Source organism: Colossoma macropomum, unplaced genomic scaffold (assembly GCF_904425465.1).
Source record: "Colossoma macropomum unplaced genomic scaffold, Colossoma_macropomum, whole genome shotgun sequence".
Classification (NCBI taxonomy): domain Eukaryota; kingdom Metazoa; phylum Chordata; class Actinopteri; order Characiformes; family Serrasalmidae; genus Colossoma; species Colossoma macropomum.
In genome coordinates this window covers 10,422,616-10,442,227 of record NW_023494809.1, presented here as the reverse complement: position 1 = coordinate 10,442,227, position 19,612 = coordinate 10,422,616, and the positions used below count along the sequence as shown (strand labels likewise).

The following is a 19,612-nucleotide window of genomic DNA, read 5'->3' as shown; positions in this document are numbered from 1 at the left end:
TTTGTATAGGGTTGCTAGAAGGTTGCCATGGTGTACGGGGTGTTTACTGAGTGATTGTTAGGGGGTTGCCAAGTGATTGCGTGTTGGGTGGAACGAGGAATGAAAAAACAACACATAGAGGAGTGCAGGTCAGTATGACTGTGGATTAGAGTTTGAGGACCTGCCCTGAGTGTGTGCATGCAGTTTGGTGAATATTGGTCTTAAAAAGTAATAGGGCCTGTGTTTGGGGCAAAAATGAATGGGAGTCTATGTGAGGCACGAGGGATGAAAAAAAATGATAAACAGATGAGTGCAGGTCAGAACAGCTGAATTTATGCCCAGGGGCCTGCCCTAAAAGAAAAGATATAGGATATATATATAGGAAACATTGTCTTTCAGTGGAGCAGAAATACAGTAGATGCACATGCAACCTTTACACCCCATTCATTCCTATGGGACAAACATTGCAATAATTACAAAAATATTGTAAGAAAACTGTACGTCGGATCAAAAGCTTTGTAAAGACACACCATTCCCAATCAGACTGAACATTCCTAAACTGAAACGGTGTCAATATTTCAAAACTGCAGGACAAATTAGAGGATAAATGTGTACCAAGTGGAAGAAGCAGAATATATGGATGCATAACAGTAAAGCATTGCTTCAAATGCGTAATCACTAAAGATAATGTCGCTTAGTTGTGTGTTAATGTGAGAGAAGGCTCAATCCTTAACAATACATTTGGCACCAGAAAGATGAGGGTGACATTCTGAGTGTTTATTCAGCTCTCATTGTGTTATATTTGCTGTTCGACGGTGCTGCTGTGATGAAAGTCTGCCAGGCCTCTGCAGGCTGATCCCCTAAATCAACAGAACAAACCCCAGAGATAAGAAACAGCAATATTGAAGCATCTTTGGAAAAATAACAACAGTGCGAGCTCTGCTTTATCTCAGATTGATCTCATCATATTACCCCTCAGACTGAAGCTGCTGAAAGCCAGTTTGATGTAAATGGTGCTCAGGCCATGCAAAATCTGAACGCTTGTTTAATCTTACATTAAAAAAAGAACAGAAGGAAGAAGCATGACAAATTGCTCGTCTCCACAATTTACGGAGAAATTTGTTCAACATCTGTTAACGTGATTAAATCAAGTGGTATCAGTTGATTCAATCATTAACCGTTAGAAGTTTTACTTATCACGGTTGCTATACATATTATCATAATGATATTATTAAGTACATCTTTGCACAATGAATTACACTTCGTCTGCACTTTTCTGTCAGTTTTTGCATCAAAGAATGAAAAAACATGGTAAAAACATAAAGGATGGTTTTTCTTTATGCTAAACAGGACAGCACACAACAATAAAACCAAACTATATTCATAAATAGTTATAAATAAATGCGCTTATAACTCTTTGTTTGTGGTAGCAATGCTTGGTAAACATACTTATAAGCTTTAATAATGCCTCACAAGACTGTAATAGCGTGAACTATTTGATGAATTATTAACCTGTACTTGATCACAATTCACAATTGTAATTATAATGAGTGTATATAATTATAAAACACCTATAATAAATTTTAACAATTATGATGTTATGTTGTACTGTTCATGTCAGTCAGTGTGAGCTCTATAGTATACTGTATTGAGAACTTCCTGTCCTGCAGAGTCGTAGCCGAGGAGTGGCCAGGGGTGGCCAGTGCCACCATAGAATGAAGCAAGGACACCTTTATGGCCACCCCAATTAGGCAAAGTGAGTCAGTCAGCCATCATCAATAACAAATCAGTTATGCTATATGGTGAATCATCAGGGTATCAATCAGTTATGAGTCTGATGAGGCTTCATTTAATAATTAGCATATCTGGCTGTGATTGGCTAGTTTGCTGATGAAACAGGTGACGAATGTGAGTCCAGTTCGATGGTAAGATGCATAACTATCAAAAATTAGTCCACCATTATCGATTATCTTGCTAATTTCTTTGAGCAGTTGCACTTATGGATACATTTTTGACATTTTTCAGTTTTAACATAACTTGAAAATACCTGTTGCCCTTTACATTGTGTGTAAATTATATGACAAATGGACTAAAAGAAACAGCCCAAAATTACTTGGGAAAAAGTCTGGTTCCATTGACTTACATTAAAAGTAAAGTAGGTTTTTTCCTTCTCCTGTAAAGTTATCATTTTGGAGATACAAGGTTTTCCTCCGACAACAACAATATATGCTGTCTGGCCAGCTTTCTAATCATTACACTCATATAACAGCCCAAACTAATAACTTCTATGGCCCGTCTATATGAAATCTAGACATTGTAAACACAAAAAAAGTAATAAATGTATTTTACTTTATTGAAATACATATTTTCCTCAAGAATGACTAAAATACATTGCATCAATACAAGTTTCCTTTTTTTTTTGTAATAATAATTATAATTGTGTGATTCCATAATTTATTCATGTGGAAATGATGGGCAGACTTAGTTATGTTCAGAGAAAAGCCAATACATCCATTTTTATGTCATTTTGATAAAGTAACAAAATTTTATTCAGTTTTTTTCCCAGCAGTGTGCCACCCTAATCAAATCTCTGGGTCTTACCTGGCAACTCCAATCTAAATGTTCTAGCTACGCCCCCTGCTGCCCTGCAAAGCTAAAAAGGCGCCACTTATGAATTCTGGACATTGTGGGACAAACAAATGATCAACGATTTTTCTTACTGTACATAACAATTGTCACCTTTTTGAGAAATTAAGAAATCAAAAATTTTAAATGGCAAAACTTTTGTAATTAGTTCGGAATTCAACATTTCTACCTTGAAAACAAAGCTTATAGTGCTTTATAACTTATTTATAACAAAGAATTACTGAAAATATCACCACCTGACGCACTCAGTGATGGCATTTTAAATGATTAGAATGATTTGGAATTGTTAGTAAGTATTATGAGTGCTTTATAATAATGCACAGGTCATTATCAATTTAAAATGCATTGTAATAAACAGTGACACCTGTGTTATAACTATAGTTATAAAGTGTTATCAAAATATCTTTTCTTCTACTACAAACACAACTTTGGTTTGAAAGTCTAGAATCTGCACTTTCCAAACAATTACTCTGCTTGTTTCAGTGAGCTACCAATGAAAAATAGTTCATATAAATTTACACCATTCTTTTAACTGCAACTTCTAAGGGTTAAAATCTTAAGCTAAAACTAATGCACCAAATATATCATTGAACTGTGTATATGTGAATAAAATATATTACATTAACACAATTATTGCAAAAAGTACAAAAAGACAAATTGTGTGTATTATATTAATGCAGAAATGAATAAAGAAATTCAGTGCATCATTTTTTCAGTGTAAGTTGAGCACAAATTTTCTAATATCAGTGATTCAGTCAAGGGATACTCCAGTGTTTTTCAGCCTAATCTCTGTCTGCCACATATGGGTCAATGACAAATAAGCCTTGTCAAATCACAGCCTAAATATTTTTGTTTAAAATGATATGATGCACATTTTTGTATCTGAATGAATCTATTAGTTTCATAGTTTTTTAATAGTGTTATTTCATTTTTATACAGGATCATCAATTTTACCACACAGTCGGCTGGTGCAGCCACACAGCCACAATGTCAGCTGGTGTAACCACACATTAATACAATATATTTACCATTAATGAAAATATGTTCAAACTAGTCTTTGTACTTAGGCGTCCGTGTACCATCATTAAAATAATAATAACAAATGTTCATGGTCTTCCTGGGTCACACCAGCTGACTTGATAACCTGAACCAGCCATACCGAAGACTCATAAGTGATCATTTTTTCAGTATTTGTGAAAGGGCTTCTGACCTTGGCACCACACCATAAAGGTTACTTCAGGTCTTCTTAATGATACCATACACAACTCAGTCTTTGTTAAAGGAATGTCAGAATAAAAGTCCTTTGATGTGGGTTGTGCCACATTACATTTGAGAATATCAAAATTTAAAGAAAAATATTTTCCAATGAGAATACGTTTAAAGCTTCCATTATGTGTAATAATTTCAAAGGTTTCAAACATAAAAACATGCGAAACTATTTTACTTTATTTATTTTTAATCTGCATGTATGGTAAGACGGTCACACCACCTGACACTTTCACACTTTGGGAGACCTAAATGCAGAAAATGGATTTTATTTTGATGCACTGCCAATGTGTTCACATACAGGAGGTATTGGCATGCATTTATGAAATTATTAAATATGAAAATAATAGACTTGGGTAGAAAAAAGTACACATCATGTCACTGACCCAGAGGTCGATTACCCTGGAAAGAAATTACTGTCTTTGAACAGGAACCCCTTAAAGCATTTGCCCCCTTCTGTTATAAGCGTGTTTTGAGTCAACTAGTTATCTGCTTGTTTGTAAATACAGAAAAAATATTTTTCATGGTCTTAAGCTACATAAACAGCAGGTACAGTTAGGCTGAAAAAGGCTGGAGTGTTCCTTTAAGTAGTGTATCTCACCTCTTTATAATTAGTGACCCGTCCAGTGTCACTGTTGGCTACTACAGCAGTGGAAGCGCACGTCGTTCAGTGACGAGTCATCCAGACCCCCCTGGTAGGGCTCCATTTTGGTCTCGATGCCGCAAATGCCCCCGTTGGTGCACCCTGCGCTCCAGTGGCCATATTCACCCCAGCTCATGCCCCGGCCCTCCAGCACCGGGTTGCTGCTGCAGCGGAACTTGATGTTGTTGGCGGCCGTGTCGTCACCAAACAGGCCCTGGTGTGGCTCCACTCGCAGCTGGAAGGAGGTCAGAACACCGTTGGGACACCACTGAGGGTCGGTCCATTCCCCAAAACTGAGGAAAAAGAGGTTCAAGTGGTAGTTCAGCCAAAGAATATACACTATTTCCCCCAAACATAGACCATCAGCCAAGAGATGTTTGATGTCTGAATTTTGTCTCTTTAGTTTTAGTTTTGAATGGAGCTACAAGGCTAATGTGGCTAACAAGCATGTAGCTATCAATTACCATTGTGCATACTGCAGGTCTAAATCATCACAGCTTACCTCAAGCCAGGTTAAGCTATTTAGTATCCTTTAATAGACTTGCTTAAGTGGTTTCTGACGCTGTATGACACACTGTTATTAATAAAATTGCAAATGGCAAAAAGTTCGCACCTCTAAAGCAGCCATCTTTGAAACTTCGGTCCATGCTTTTGTCCCAAACTAAACTTTGACGCATGACTTGGCAGATCAACTAATTTTGGGGTAAGGGGAAAATCATGCAGGACCAAACTGGATTTTACGCCACACTATTCAGCTCAATATGAAGAAGATTAAGGTTATGACGACAGGAAAGACGGCTAAGTTTTCTGATGATGGAGAAGATGTGGGAACGGTGGGCAGCTTTTGCCTGTCTGTCTTATTTTCAGTTGGAACAAAACTTGTACCCTAACCAGGACGAACAAACTTCTTGTTCACTCAATATTAATATGAGACATTTGAATAACGCAAGTCAAAATTCTTCCAACAACATCCAACAAAGCTCATCTGATCTCCAGTCGAGTTTGCAGGGTTAACTGTTGATACTGTGCTGGTGAGTGTTTGTATGCGCTGCATATTGAGCTGTGTGTCTGAGTCAGAGCTGAACCTACTGTCCAGTGTTGGACTCCACCGTATAGATGTAGCTCCGGTCATTCTGACTGCAGAACAGACGGATTCCATTCAGAGCCGTGTCGTCCCCGCCGTACTGATTAGGCTCAACCTGCAAAAAACAAAGTTACAATACAACTAATATTCAGAGTGAAGTTGTAATTAAATGTATATAACAAATGAATTTAAAAAGATGAATATCCAGAGTGGTGTTCTCATCCAATGACTATCCAAATGAAGTTCTCATAAAATTAATATCCAGAATTAAATTCCAATATAACAACCAGAAAGGGGTTATTTATAATATAATATAATATAATATAATATAATATCCAGAATTAACTTTTATAAAAATCAGTATTAAGTTAAATTTTAAAAAAATTAATCCTCCAGATTGAAATTGTAATAAAGTAGTATCAAGAATAGTTATAATATTATAAGTAATGTTCTGACTGAATAATACATTTATAATACATTTATAATAAATTCAACATCAATAATCACATTCTAATAAAATTAATATCCAGAACTAAAATCCAATGTAAGTAACATTCATCATGGATGTTAAAACTAATCTCAAAACATAAACAACTTCTGATGTTTAGTTCACACTGTCAATCAATTATAAAATATGAAAAAAATATTAGTATGAAGAGGTTTTATCATTATTGCTTATGACTGGTGATTTGCTGTAAACGGAACTCATTCAGCTCCAGATTAAATAGAGAATATAAAGCTCGGCTGGTGAAGCAGTGATGTCACCCTCAGACTGAAGCCCACGGCGAAGAAGTTTTCGGGACACATCTCGGGCCACGTCCACAGGCCGAACTGCTCCCCATTGGGCACGGTGAGCATGGAGGTGTAGGAGCGGGATGAGAATCTTGTCCCAGCCTTAACCACGAAGGAGTTCTCCAATGAATCCCCCTGGGCCATGACCACCAGGGCCAGCAGGCACAGGGCTGATACGTGGACCGATGCCATGTTCAGGTCTTCAGATGTGCAGGACGCAGGTGGTGGGGTTACGGCGCGCTTATATTAGGGTCATCACGCTGCCACCTCACACACTTACCACTGTTAATCATTCACTCCACTGCAGGGCTTGGGAAGACACAGCTGCTGTTAGACAGCTAGAGAAACTAGCATGACCTTATATCCTACAGCCTCGAGAGAGATTAATCAGACGACTCAAGAGAAGAGAGAATGCCTGCCCGCTGTGCTTCAAACACATTTGAAATAATAATAGAATACAATAATAATAATCTTTGGGAAGATTGATAGCAATGGGCAGATACTGTCCTATTTTACATACTTTTATTTTTCAGACAATGTAGCAAATAAAATTCTTCTAGATAAGATTCTTTAGATACAGTATAAAAAGGAGTATATATTTAGAATGCATGAAAATTAGGTTAATTAGAAATGTTATTCAACATGCAATTGAATAGAAGTAAGTGCATATAATCGTATGCAAAAGTGAAAGTACATTTTGTCCATTTTGACTGAAAATAAGACAGTGAACACACCTAAAATGGAATTTTGCTGCAAATTTTAGTGCACTGTTTTTATTTGTTTGAGTTAATCATATTAGAAAAAATAAAATATTAAATATAAAAGGTGCTTTTACTTTTGTGCAGGTCACAATTTAATGTTTATTTTTTTACAATATGTTAAATTCAGCAAATAAACAGTAATTGTGCGTTAAAATGTACAGAAGTGAGTTCTCTGTAGAGGATGTGTTCACTTATAAATATGCTTTACATTTTTAGAAAATAATTGATTTTCCATCAACAAAGTGTAAAAGTAATTTCACTGGGGCGCCCAAACTTCGTGTCTGTATGTAATTTTTTTACATTTTATTTTTAGGTAATTTTTTTTATAAACTTGCAGCATAACTTTAAATACTGTTTACATGCTAAATGGAACATTAAAGGGCCATTCCACAATTTTTTCTAAATTTCTGCATAATTAAATAGTTTACATTTTGTTATAGATCCATTAACGACAGGGAGGTACATAGAAGAGATGAAAAACATTTTTGATAGTGAATAAAATTGCTATATTTGTGTTGTATGCATTGTGACCTCTGGTTCCTATCACCACCACTCTGAATGACTGTTTACATTTTAACTATCGAATTGCATATGAATTTTGACTACAGGACTGCTTGTATTTAACGTCAGTAACATATCTAGAACTTTCAGAAGACCTAGGGTCATGTTTTTCTCACAAAACTGGTTTGACTGTAAATCAAAACGTGACTTGTTGATTCCACTGTTACTCCCTATTTATGTTGGTAGTTAATCTGGCATGTAAAGCCTTCAGTTCAGCTCCTGAAGTCCTAACCAATGGGAGAGCCACCTTGGCTGTATCGATTTAGATACCACTACTGGACAATTTTCTGTTGGTACTTTCAAGATTTTAACTCTTTTGTTTCCAACCAAAACTTAAAAAATGAATTAGGAGCATAACTACAATATGTAGTGTTTAAATACAATAAGTATGATGATTCTATAAAATAAAAATTAACTAGAAATTAAAGAGTATTGTTTCACAGAAGGCCCAATAGATTCCCCAATGCTTAACTCTTGTGTCATGTTCGAGTCAAAATGACTGGAGCATGAAAAATGTATTGGAGCTACAGTGGTGTAGATTTTGTCCCTTTGTCATGTTTTACAAAACAAAACGCTGCATACATTTGTACTGTATAAATTGGTGGAATTCCCCTTTAAGTCCTCAAATCTTGTGTTATTAATATTTTACTGTGCTCACTGTGACTCCTATCAGAAAGGGTTTAACATCAGTAAGAGTGAAATAAACAGCAGGTGCTTTTCTCACGATGCTGTTTTGAATGGCACTGCTACTGACCTGAACAGTGCAAACAATTTACCCCTTTACTGTACATGATGCAGAAATGCAGGCATGCAGTCAGTTATGTCTTCTACATTTATTATCAAAGTAAAAAATAAAGCTACAAATTCAAAATACACATATTGACATTCTCCTTTATTACTTACATCAGGTCTTCCAGGATTGAGAACACTGCCTAGGAAAATAGGTTACATTATAGATGTAAAACATTGGAGAGCTTTGTCCCGACTGAGAAAAAAGAAAAGTCTAGATGGTTTCTCCTTCCTAGCTTTCTCTCCAAAATGGACATCTAAGCACTCATTTTTTCCTAAAGTTAAAACCACCTCCATCCTAACTTCTACTCATTCAAATGTAGATCATAACTGTTGTACTACATGAACAGAAAATCAATAATTCATATATATGCTGTGACATTTTTTCTTAAAATACACCCAAAACAACAGAATGATCAGAAAACTGCTGCGACACATGCCCTGTAAATAAATGGCAATCAGTGTTAAAATAAATGGACCTAGGACTGAGCCCTGTGGGACTCCCCAAGTCGTAAAAGGTCATTTAAGTTTTACAATCCACTCTATTGAAAGACAAATATAATAAATGGATTCAGCCTCTAGTCCACCAGCCTAAGAGCAACAGGCGTGGCTGTATTATATTAAATACACTAAAGAAGTCAAAAACATTGCTCTAATCTGGCCTTAGTGTGCGTACGCCCCATATAATAAATATTACTATAATAGTACTACATCATTCATGTCCAGTTTTTCTTGCTATCAAACTTCTTTCTAATTCCAGAAGTTCATGCAAACGGCCTTCTTTTTTATTTTCTTACAGGGTGTTATACTAGAACTTCATACTAGGATGCTAGGACGATACAGTTTACCTCATTTATTGATATAAATTCACATGAATGTGACTTCCTCTTAAGGGACCGAACCTGGCAATTATTATCCTTTCATTTATATGTGGTTTTATGTACCAAATATTATGTCATAATTTATGTGTATGTATGTATATCTAAATATAGTTCAATTTTACTATCACTAATATACGCTATTAATATATCGTTGCCACCTACTGGACATATTTTCAGCTGCAGTAATGAACAATCTTAAAATTATGGTTAATTATTAAACATGACCTTGTTTTTAATGGTGAATTTGGAAACACCAATGTTTATCCGAAGCCTGGGAAATGCTGTTGGGCCAGCCCTCATTATTCCCATACACAGACCATACAGAGTGAACTGGAACTTTACTAGTTAAAGCCTTTTTTAGAATCATACATCTAAACATTTAGAAACCTTCATTTTTAAGGGTGTAGTTAGGATTAGTCTCCCAACCATACAGTAAAATCTTCAACTCTGCTCATGTCCTTCATGCTCTGATGATGAGCCAGATGCCAGCAGACACTCCCAAGATTCCCAGCGTCACACCCAGGCCACATACCGTCGTCTCAACCACCTGGGAGTCTGTCTGTAGCTCCAGTTCTGCAGAAACAGGGAAGTGGTGATGGTAACGATGAATATCACGACAACAGTTTCCAATGCTTATTTGCTGCTAACAATATATATCTGGTGATATGAACAAAATCACACAGCATACTAATTATCATCATGTAAACTGTATGCCTATATCAATACATATTTGCCTTAAACCATGTCGAGTTGCACAGTAATCTCTAATAGTCTTGCTTATGTCGTTTCTGACATTGTATGACATACTGTTATCACTAAAAATGGACAAAATTCAGGCTTTAAGAACAGAGATGGATTACTGACCAGGCCAGTGAGGCCAGTCCCCAGAGGCCTGAGACTGCCAGGGGCCTTGGGGGTCATCAGACTGCAGGGTTCGGAATGGATCAAAGACTCAGGACAATAGGCTATTTCATATTAATAAGGCAATTTTTTTTTATTTTCAATTTCTTCCACCATGTTCAAAACTTGCTTTTAAAAAATGGTTGCCTTTTCTGGACGAGGATGTCCTGGGGTCTTGCACCCACCCCATCCCACCCATTTCAAAGTGCTTGCTCCAATCAGTTTCACTTATTCAATATACTCATTATTTATAGACAACAGTCTATTTAAGATTACTTAGGAACAGTGGTGAGCCTTGACTGTTAGAACTAGGCCTTCGGTCCAGGCCATATATGTCAAAACAAGGCAAAAAACACCTCCACAAAATATTAATTTCTGCTGGTGCACCTATGGGATTCTTGTAGCATGTTAGCGCTAAGCTAACAGACAATTTTGTCCATTCTAGATTAAACACAGAAATCGTGGAAGCTTGTATTGCATGTTTTACTTAAAGCTTGTAATAGACATTAACATATTTTACCTTGTAGCAGTTTTAAAGTCACTCCTTCAGTAAGGAGTCCTGACAACTAACTGAAACCTGGCTAAAAGACAGTTTGTATTCAAAGTCAGTAACATATCTAGAACTTCCAGAAGACCTAGAGTAATGTTTTTCTCAAAAACTGGTCCAATTGTAAATCAAAATCTGAGTCTGGGTTTGAATGCCAGGAGAACGTTACCTGCCTGACTGCATTGTGCCAACTGTAAAGTTTGGTGGAGGAGGGATAATGCAATGGGGTTGTTTTCAGGGGTTGGCCTAGAACACTTAGTTCCAGTGAAGGGAAATCTAAATGCTTCAGCACCAAGACATTTTGGATAATTGTATGCTTCCAACCTTTGTGGGAACAAAGTTGGAAGAATATACATAACTGCATATCTGTATATATATATATATATGTATATATATATATATATATATATATATATATATATATATATACATATATATACATATATATATATGTGTATACATATATATATGTGTGTGTGTGTGTATATATATATATATATATATATATATATACTGATCTATACAGATATGTACAGATCAGTGGCTGTAAGTTTCCATTACTTGTAGCTCCAGTGCAAAACTAAAGAGGCAAATGTCAGACACTAAACAATGTCTTGGCTAATTGACTTCATTTGAAATAAGGGCAAAATTGTGTTAATTACATTTTTGGCTCAACTATCTCTTTAAAGTAGACAATATGACAGACGGGCCATTAGGGATAATCATAATTCATACATTGAGCTGCCCTGAATGCACTTTTATAGAAAACAATGTCTAACTTTCTGTTACGGATGATTAGAATGAATAATTGTGTTGCAGTGTGAAAAATGTTGCTAATTAATGGAGCTGGCATTACGCTACTGCTGCTGCAGGCATCACTGCTTATTCTATAATAGTATGGGGGAACTAGGGCGGTGTGCATAATAAATCATGACCGAAGGCCACTGAAGCCTCTTTGAAATCAAATGGTTGCAGGTTGTCTGTAAACCCTCCATGGCCTGTTTGCAAGCTGTCACTTTAACACAAAGAAGTCCCCAGATATAATAAGTGAGATGTTTCAGTAAACAATATCGCTACATTTTTGATCATTTTTATCAAATATTCCCATGTAAAATATCTGAACAATTCTGAAGAAGTAAATTTAGCCCCTTGAAATAGAATAAACAAAACATTTGCTGGTGAAAGTGCAAATTATTTCAATTCCAATTGCAACATAATCATTTTGACTTATGATGAGTACAGTACTGTATAATCCTTCATTTATACATTCCAGTATTCCAGTACAAACAGCCAACAATAAACACAAGCTGTATGTTTTTTTTAGTTTCAGTAAACAAAAGGAAAAGTTATACTAACAGAAAATGATAAAGACGCCTCAACAACTAAATATAATATCACATTTTTCAGTGTTCACTCTCCCTTTATTACAGCTTCCGTTCTTTGCAGGAGACTTGCTTTCAGTTTATCAAAGAAATCAGCAGCCACACCTCCAAAGTTTAGTCTTAGAAGTTGGTTGCTTTTTTTGGACACATCAGTTCATTAAACCTCACACCACATTTCAGATGACCAGTTTTTGTGTTCTATGCAAATTGTCTTTTGTCTGTCTCCTTTTCTCAGTGAGGGCTTTTTGACAGCTACATTACATCTATATTATTTTACTTACTATCCAAACGACCAGTGAATCTAAATGTGTTTTTATATGTCATGTTCATGATGCATTTATCTCTCTGCCATGAATAAAAAATTTTTAAAAATGTTTCTAAAAGTCTATCTAAAAACTATCATAAAACACTGAGTGCATTTATATGCACTTAATTAACCCAATAACTGCAGAAAATCTGATTTTGTCAGTAATCCGATCAAGACGTTTACATGCACTTGAGTGACCAGATAATGTGAAACTTCGGGTCCACATGATCAGATAATAATCGGATTTCTGCTTTGCAACCAGCCAATAAACTCACAGAAGAAGACGTGACATAAACGTAACGTAAAACTCAAACTTCATGCCACAGCATTTTTTCAAAACGTCGCGCTACTTTACCTGAAACTATGAACGTACATCGTCTAGAAGATGAAGAATATTTAAATCCTTCATTTCATCAAGCATGTAGTTGGTTTCAGCGCCGCTCCAAAAGTGTTTTGCTGCCATCTAGTGGCAACACTGCTTACTTATTTCGTATCATGGACTGTTTTCGCACATGCGCAGACTGAGAAATCCGAAAGAAATCAGAGTCAGAGTTTACATGCACTGAGAAATCTGATTACTGAGCTAAAATCCAGCTCTCTTTATCAGATTTCTTAATCAGATTTATAGACCTTACTCTAGCATTAAACTGGTCTGGTTCCATTCACCACCACTGTGAACATTTCTGACTCACATCATTCAAAGCATTTCTGATCCTTTGTTTACATCCTGACCATTTCATTATGCAGAAAACTTATGAAGGACCAATAAAGTGTGGATTGAAAAGCTCTCACCCCAGAACCTGGTCAGTAGGGTCCTGCAGGCCCCGGTGTCGGACAGTACAGGCGTACACATCTCCGAGCTTCGGGATGAAGTCCAGGTAGGAGAAGGTGCGGAAGCTGTAGTCCGGGTTGGAGTAATACTGGGTTTATCTGACCTCAGTCTCGCTCACCGGCTCTTCATTACGTGTCCACGTCACCTTGACCGGTGCAGGGTGGAAGTCGGTCACAAAGCAGATGAGTGTGTTCTGCACTCCGAGTCGAGCCTCCCTCTTGGGGTACAGCACTGATTGTGGGGGGGGGGTGAAGATAAACAGGCCTCAGTGACATCTAACTGTAGCTCATGTGATACAAAACACTGATCCGATCTGAGAAGTCAGCACTGGACCTGATCAAGCAAGTCAACATTTATTAAAGTGCTTTTATCATTCATTTTATACTGGGTTAGTTGTACAGGGTTGATTGATATGAAGAAAGCTGAGGATACATATCTTCACAGTGGAATGAGTTTAAAGAGGAAAATTACCCAAGTGGCCCAGTAGACACTGTCAATATCTGCAGTATAGTGTTTTGACTGAATGCATGGTTAAACTAGCTCAGAGGTTGGCAACATGTGGCTCTTTTACTGCAGAATTAGATTTTCAGGTAAAAATAAAATAATCCATAACACATTCTGTACTTTCTCACAGCTTGGTAATCGATTTCCTCTTCTTAAATCTCATCTTTTTAGATTCTTGCAAATTTGGAATTACGTTAGAAATGTTTTTACAGACTTCCCTAGCGCTCCCTCAAACTCACCCCTTGATGATATTCTGGAAATAGATGCTAATGCCAGAAGCATTATTTCTAAATTATATAACCTCATCTCCTCTTTAGCCCCTACCATGGGATTCTGTTATTAAACAGCAGTGTGAAAAAGAACTACAGTTCACTTTTGAGGAAGATGATTGGGACAAGATAATTCGCCGTATCCATAGCTCTTCAATCTGTGCTAAACATAGTCTTATTCAGTTGAAGTTGGTTCATCGAACTTACTGGATAAAGGTTAAACTCGCTAAACTTAACCCAGATCTTGATGATCTTTGTGATCGATGTTCCCAAGCTCCAGCTACCTTGTCTCATATGTTTTGGTTTTGCCCTGCTTTAAAATCCTTTTGGCAGTCTTTGTTTGGTTGCTTCTCCTTTATTCTCGATTCATAAATCGAACCTTTTCCCCTGGTCGCTCTGTTTGGTTTATCACCCAAAGATTCTACTATGTGAGCTGCATATTCCTATGTCCTTGTTGTGGGTGGGCAGTTGGGATGGGTTTAGTTGGACTGGGGGATGGCTTATTTGGTTAATTGTCAGGAATAACCAAACAAAATCTGTGCATGTATCTTGTTTCAGCATTGTAAGCCTTTTCCTTCCTCCATATCCAATAAACAGAATGGTCAAAAAATAAAAAATAAAACTAAAAGAATCCTCCTTTGCAGTAAAATAAACCTCTGCTGATCGTTCAACACAGTTTTAACAATAAATGGGCTTAAAACGCTGGAGTTAAAGTATAACTGCTGATTCACCCTTTAACCCTGAAGATTGGCACGCAGACTGCTGATCACCATAGAAATGCAGACAACAATCTCTCCTAGCTAGTAGCTAACGAAAAGGCAAAGAGAAAGATTTATGATGAACATCAATAATTTGGAGACGAATGGACTTATTTTTTTTAAATCACTCCAGCTGTTTTTTTCAGACGTTTAATATGCAAAGAGAAACTGTCAAACACTAAAAAGTCAACGGTTACATTCTGGTGGCTCAGGCGCCATTTAAGCTGGAACTGAAAAATTCGAACAAGAAACTGGCGAATGAGAAGCGACGTCAGCCTAGTAAAAAATCAAACGTTGAGAAATATTTAACAAGAAACTCTACTTTTGCAGAAAAGTTTCCTGCTGGAGATGCGAGAAAAGCAGCTATAGCTGAGCTAAACTTACAGCAGAGTAAAGTATGTCTGTGTTTTCATTTATATTTTTAAACTATACTACTACATTAACACATACTGAGACATACTTACACCCAAGATGGTAAAATGGACATAAAATGTTGTGGCTCCTAAGATGGTTTGATTTTTGTTGAAAGGGCAAAATGGCTCTTCTTAACATTTGGGTTGCCGACCTCTGAACTAGCTGCATGTAAACTTTTAGTATGTGGCTATTACGGCAAGTTTAAGGAAGTGGTTCAGTAAGAAAATCAAACACAGTTTTCTGCTTTTGGTGGTTTGACATCAAAAATGTTTGCTTTTTTCAGCACTGAAGTTGCACGGCTTGAGTAGGTAAAGAGAGAATGGAAGTCTATGGCACCCCAAATCTTTTTCATAGACTTCCATTATACTAGCCTTGCAGATCTGTTGCAAAACTAAAGAAAACTAAACATGTCTTGGCTGTACATTTAGGGTAAGGGAAAACACCATCTATGTAAAACTAAGAAAAGTAGCAAAAGAAGCCTATTCAGTGCTGTGTGACTATATGATCTACGAAAAAAACGTTTAAGTACTTGGCAGATACTCAGTTAAAGGGCTCTGATTGGAATTCAGGCCCCTTAAATACGATTACTTTAATCTCAGACATGAGGGGCTTACCTATGGTCTCCAGTGGGTATTCTTCCCCTTTACTACAGCGGGGGATGTTGTAAAAGCAGGTTCCGATGGAGTAGTAGGCATCTGAGGGCAAGCTTGGATTAAGGCTCCAGTCTGCTGCGAATTCAGATAAGCGCTGGTGCGCTTCATAGTAATACGGCTCCACGTACCACAGCTCGTCTTCATCAAACGAAAGATCAAACCCAGCGTCTACATCCTTCAGCTGACAAAACGTGAGCCCTCGCATCACATGCTTACCTTCTGAGAACAATAAAGGGTTTACATTAACGCTTTAAATGAATTAATCAGTGTTTGAACAGCTGCTATTGGGGCCTTAAAAGGGGGAAAATGTTTCAAAATGCCTGGTTAAGATGTAAACACAGTCATCCAGAGTGGTTTGATGTACACACCAAAAACAGATGGTTCTTTGAGGGTTCTTTGGTAAAGAAAATGGTTCTATATAGAATCATGAACATTTTGAAATGGGTTCTATACAGCAGAGTCCTTTTTGGTGCTATATAGAACTCTTTTCAAAAAGGTTCTATATAGAACCATCCAAAGCGCATTCTCCATACATCTGAAGAAACCTATAGAACCATGTACACAAGATTCTCCATCAGTTTGAAGAACATTATCATGATGCAAAGAACCATTTAATCATGCATAGGGTTCTCATGGTTCTCAATGTTCATAGTTCATTATAGAACCATTTTCTTTACTAAAGAACTCTCAAAGAACCATCTTTTTTAAGAGTGAGAGTGCTCCATTCTGGAGATACTTACCAATTCAGAATTGCTTACAGTGATGTACAGAGTAAGAGTCCAGTACAACACTGATACTAAACCTATCAGTCGCAAATATGTCCACTACTGAGGAGTGATCATCCCTCAAAAGAGCCAAGAAACACTGATATTGATAGCTAATCATCACATTGATTTCTACTCAGGCTTTAGTAGAGCTCAGTAACACTGAGATTAATTATCTGATCACATTGATTTATCAGTCTACTCAGGCTTTAGCAGAGCTCAGTAACACAGAGATTAATTATCTGATCACATTGATTTATCGGTCTACTCAGGCTTTAGCAGAGCTCAGTAACACTGGGATTAATAACTGATTATCACATTGATTTATCAGTCTACTCAGGCTTTAGCAGAGCTCAGTAACACTGAGATTAATAACTGACCATCACATTGATTTATCAGTCTACTCAGGCTTTAGCAGAGCTCAGTAACACTGAGATTAATAACTGATCATCACATTGATTTATCAGTCTACTCAGGTTTTAGCAGAGCTCAGTAACAGATTAATAACTGATCATCACATTGATTTATCAGTCTACTCAGGCTTAAGCAGAGCTCAGTAACACAGATTAATAACTGATCACATTGATTTATCAGTCTACTCAGGCTTTAGCAGAGCTCAGTAACAGATTAATAACTGATCATCACATTGATTTATCAGTCTACTCAGGCTTTAGCAGAGCTCAGTAACACAGATTAATAACTGATCACATTGATTTATCAGTCTACTCAGGCTTTAGCAGAGCTCAGTAACAGATTAATAACTGATCATCACATTGATTTATCAGTGTATTCAGGTTTTAGCAGAGCTCAGTAACACAGATTAATGACTGATCACATTGATGTATCAGTCTATTCAGGCTTTAGCAGAGCTCAGTAACACAGATTAATGACTGATCACATTGATTTATCAGTGTATTCAGTCTTTAACAAAGCTAAACTCTATACTGATTTCACATCAAACTGCACTGAATGACCACCTCTTAGTGACCAAATTATGCAGAAATTCCCCTTTAACAGACATTATTATATCATCAAGTGACCACAAAACATCTGAATGTTGGAAAGTCCTAGTGCAATCTCTACTACTCAATTCATATAACAAACATGAGAAACTGTGACTGAATACAGACCAGAAATCCAAGACGTTGTGGGGTTGTTTTAAAATTAATTTTAAACTAAATTATTTGAATTAGTTATATTTGTTTACAATATTATAGAATCAACGCAGACAAACCACTAAATTCAAGATCAATGCTTCACTATTTACCTAATAGTGAAACATCTAAAAGTGTTAGCAACAGATCATAGTGCACTGAACAGATATTCATGCCAATGCAATAAACGTCTTAACTTACCAGCCACATGTAAACTTAAGACCACCAACAGGCCAAACAGTGTTGGACACACCACATTGTCTGTTCAAATCACAGTGAGTGACTCGACTGGCAGCTTCTCACCAAACACAAGGTGTTCACTGGCACTCGGGCACTTCCTCTTGTTTCGCTGTCTCTGCTATGTAAATACCTTAATGGATCTCGGAAAACACAGAATAAATTCCAGCTCAGCTTTCTGTTCTCTTATTGCGTGAGAGTTGTGTGGCATTGGCATTTAACAAAGCCCTTTGATAACAATGGTCAGACTAGGATGTCATTAGAAACCAGTGAAGCGCATTTATTTGTTGAAGGAATTAAACTGACAAACATTAAACTACAGTGTATAATAAAGTCTGAGCGTAAACACGGTTTAGCTGTTATTGTGTGGAGATGAATGTGCTGATATCAAATGCATTAAGTGTAAGAACAGAGGCCACAGCTACAGAACAAAGCAGAGCTATTTGCATGTGTAAAATGTAAGGCTGTAAGATTTTGCTTCCCTCATTACAGTGACAGCCTGACTGGTTTTTCCTGTTATGCAAAGTGCCTTTCAGTAACATGCACCTCCTGTGATACAAGTGCACCACTGTGAGCTTTTGCCTGCACATTGCACTGAAAACACTGCATCCTGATTTGTATTAAGAGTGGGTGATATTACAATATGTTATCACTGATACGATAAATTACGTCACAACACACTTTTCTAAATACACCGGTCAGGCATAACATTATGACCACCTCCTTGTTTCTACGCTCATTGTCCATTTTATCAGCTCCACTTACTATATAGGTGCACTTTGTAGTTCTACAGTTACAGACTGTAGTCCATCTGTTTCTCTGCATACTTTGTTAGCCCCCTTTTACCCTGTTCTTCAGTGGTCAGGACCCCCATGGATCCTCACAGAGCAGGTACTATTTGGCTGGTGGATCATTCTCAGCACTGCAGTAACACTGATGTGGCGGTGGTGTGTTAGTGTGTGTTGCGCTGGTATGAGTGGATGAGTGGACAATGAGCGTAGAAACAAGAAGGTGGTCATAATGTTATGCCTGATCAGTGTATATGATGGGTATGGTAAGTACTTCTAGAACAGGGAAGAACCACATGGATCATAAAAAAGAGATTTAGACCAATTTTAGAGCCTGTAAACAATATTTTTATCAGCTGTTTGCGTTTTACTCCTGTTATTTCTTAATTTTTTTTGTAATGCTGATCTTAAAAAGTCTTCATATTAATTCATTTTATATGTTACACTGCTTTGCACTGGTGCATTTGGTCTTTTCCGGCTTGTCCACAAACCTCAGAAAAACTAAACACTTTTGTTCGTGTCTATAAATTGCAACATTGTTTTATTCAACCCATTTTTATGAACTTTTGTGACTCACTAATGGCTTTCGGTCATCTCCAGCATTGGCAAGGTGACAACGAAGACGACAGATTGGGCATGTCCGTGGCCTGGCCATAGATATACATAGATTTGTATCTATTTTATATACGTGTACCATGCAT

General features: G+C 37.0%; 1 protein-coding gene and 1 pseudogene across 1 annotated transcript; both read right to left on the bottom strand.

Moving 5' to 3' along the window:
• Positions 1-735: 735 nt before the first annotated feature.
• On the bottom strand, positions 736-6,641 carry LOC118798680 (vitelline membrane outer layer protein 1-like). Its single transcript, XM_036558163.1, has 4 exons — positions 6,384-6,641; positions 5,624-5,733; positions 4,493-4,827; positions 736-839 (listed from the first exon to the last, which is right to left on the bottom strand). The coding sequence occupies exons 1-3, from the start codon at positions 6,600-6,602 to the stop codon at positions 4,521-4,523; spliced, it is 636 nt and encodes a 211-aa protein (XP_036414056.1). The 5' UTR covers positions 6,603-6,641; the 3' UTR covers positions 736-839; positions 4,493-4,520.
• A 3,045-nt stretch (positions 6,642-9,686) lies between these two features.
• On the bottom strand, positions 9,687-19,612 carry LOC118798525 (annotated as a pseudogene).

Coding starts and splice junctions, on each gene's coding strand:
- LOC118798680 (XM_036558163.1), bottom strand. CDS start 6,602: ATGGCATCGGTCCACGTATCAGCCCTGTGCCTGCTGGCCCTGGTGGTC. Junction 5,734..6,383: donor CCGTGGGCTTCAGTCTGAGG/GTGACATCACTG, acceptor TGTTTTTTGCAG/GTTGAGCCTAATCAGTACGG. Junction 4,828..5,623: donor GTGGAGTCCAACACTGGACA/GTAGGTTCAGCT, acceptor CTTTTTCCTCAG/TTTTGGGGAATGGACCGACC.